The sequence below is a fragment of the Struthio camelus genome, unplaced genomic scaffold, assembly GCF_040807025.1.
Source record: "Struthio camelus isolate bStrCam1 unplaced genomic scaffold, bStrCam1.hap1 HAP1_SCAFFOLD_48, whole genome shotgun sequence".
NCBI lineage: Eukaryota > Metazoa > Chordata > Aves > Struthioniformes > Struthionidae > Struthio > Struthio camelus.
The window spans coordinates 195,334-197,726 of NW_027182705.1; the positions used below are offsets into that span (position 1 = coordinate 195,334).

The 2,393-nt window shown below is 53.6% G+C and overlaps 1 protein-coding gene across 1 annotated transcript; it reads right to left on the minus strand.

Annotated features, from left to right (window-relative positions):
• Positions 1 to 567: 567 nt before the first annotated feature.
• LOC138065190 (olfactory receptor 6B1-like) lies at positions 568 to 1,572 on the minus strand. The gene has a single exon (XM_068929402.1). The coding sequence runs from the start codon at positions 1,570 to 1,572 to the stop codon at positions 568 to 570; it is 1,005 nt and encodes a 334-aa protein (XP_068785503.1).
• Between the last annotated feature and the right edge of the window lie 821 nt (positions 1,573 to 2,393).

The following is a 2,393-nucleotide window of genomic DNA, read 5'->3' on the forward strand; positions in this document are numbered from 1 at the left end:
GGTGCAGTCTCCATCCGTGGAGCTCCTCAAGACTCAGCTGGATAAACCCCTGAGTAACCTCATCTGACCTCATAGGTCACCAGCTGTGACCTGGAGGTTGGGCTGGAGACCTCCTGAGGTCCCTTCCCACCCTTCCCTCCCATTCCCCTTCCTTCCGGCAGATCAGCACTGAGTCAGTTAATCTTGTCTAAAGGAAGGAGAAAAGACCACTTGCCCTTGCAGAGATGGGAAAGGAAGCTCCGCAGCTGGGAAATAGTAGCGGCAGTAAATAGCGGGATATTAGCCAAGATGTGAAATCACTGGACATGACAAGGGTTTCACTATCAGGGCTTATTAAAGGGTCATAGCTCTAGGTGTGGGATTTGTCTCAAGTCACCTTAACCATCTAGAAACACACATATACACACATCTTTTTCATCAGACTTTTATTAGATGACCTGGAGAAATATTTGGTTTTTGTTCTTATGACCTCTTCGCTCCCTTTCTGTTTCAACCTCACAAAACACATGCTCCTTGAGGGGTTCCTGGTGGGGAGCACACACCTTCCCCCATTGTCTCCTTGGCAGGTCACGTATGCACCCGAGGGGGTTTTACCACCTTGGCACAGCAATACTCGGAGCTCGTGGAGCTGGCCAAAGCTCTGCTGAGCCCTTTCCTCAGGGCCTCCCTGACCTCCCTGTTGCGCAGGCTGTAGATGAGGGGGTTGACCAGGGGTGTGAGGACGGTGTAGAAAAAGGAGAACACTTTGTTGAGCTGCCTCAGCTGGGGGGTTCTGGGCATCAGGTAGACAATGATGAGGGTGCCATAGAAAACAGTGACAACAGTGAGGTGAGAGGAACAGGTGGAGAAGGCCTTCTGCCTGCCCACACTGGACGGGATCCTCAGGATGGCAGCTATGATGCATATGTAGGAGACCAGTGTGAACACGAAGGGGAAAACTGTATCCAGGACAGCTATTATGGAAGCTAGTAGTGTGACCAGCCTGGTGTCACTGCAGGTAAGCTCCAGCAATGGTGTGAAATCACAGAAGAAGTGGTCAATAACATTGGGGCCACAAAACCTTAAGTGGGACAAGAAAGAAGTGACTACTGTAGAGATAAGGAGTCCCACTAGCCAAGAGGCTGCTGCCAGCTGCAGAGATACCTTCCAGGTCATGCGGCTTGCATAGAGCAGGGGCTGGCATATGGCCAAGTACCGATCGTAGGACATCATGGCCAGCAGGTAACACTCACTAACTGCAAAAGAAACAAAGAAATAGAACTGAGCCATACAGCCATGAGCAGAGATGGTGCTGTCGCCAGTCAGGAAGCTGGCCAGCAGCCGGGGCAGGATGGTGGAGCTGTAGCAGGTCTCCAAGGAGGACAGATTGCCCAGGAAGAAGTACATGGGGGTGTGCAGGTGCCGGTCCGCCACCACCAGCACAACAATGAGCATGTTTGCGACCATCGTTACTGAGTAGATGATGAGTGAGAGGAGGAAGAGTGGTGCCTGGAGCGGGGAGACAACATTCCCCATTCCCAGCAGGAGAAACTCCTTTGGCAATGTGCAATTCTCCCATTCCCCTTTCTCCATGGAGCACCACAGGTCCCTCATTCCTCTTTCCCAACGAGGCAACCTACAAGAAAAAACATCTGTTTCTTTCCTTCTTTCCAGTGCAGAAGGATCAGGAAGGAAGTGGCTGTCAGAGAAAACACGGAGCCTGGCACTTCCCTGACCGCATTGGTGTTCCCTTTAGGGCCCCCATGACTACTGAAAGGAGGGAACCAGGGGTTTCCAGGGAGTTAAGCCATGCATCTGTGAGCTGCCCCTCGGAGGTGCTCCTTTCCTGCTTGGAGTAGAGACAGAGGAGAGAAAGCATTCACTCCGACTGTGACAGTGTCTTTCTGGCACCCAAAGTTGTTCTGAATAGCAGCCACCGTTCCTAGTAGGCCAGGAGACCCCTTTCTGCGAGCACATCATGCCAGGTGCCCTTTTCCTCAGGGCAGGAGCATGGGCCCTGCACCAAACAGCTGACCTCAGCTCTCCGAAGCAGTTGTTTTTGGAAGGGACAGGGCGTGTGCTTCCTTTGGCAGTGCGTGGCTCAGGAGTGGACATCCCCGGCACTGTGCAGCAGGACTTCCTCAGAGAGCTCTCAGAGAGAGCTTTGTGTGGGCTTCAGAGAGAAAAGGGAGCTGGACCTGAGAGAAGATGGACACGTGAGCTAATCACTGATTGTGAGGAGGAGAGATTGGGAGCAGGGCAGGAGGGAAGAGGGCAGGGGAGATCATTCCCTTGGTGTAGATCCCCCTCCAGGATGGTTTGGGAGGGGCTTGGGGCTGCCTGGTGGCACAGCCCAGCAGCTGGACCTCAGCACTGCCAGCTGTGCTCGCGGGGCTCTGGGCTGGCTCAGGGGC

What these genes read in the sequence shown, in the direction of transcription:
- LOC138065190 (XM_068929402.1), bottom strand. Translation starts at nt 1,572, where the DNA reads ATGGAGAAAGGGGAATGGGAGAATTGCACATTGCCAAAGGAGTTTCTC.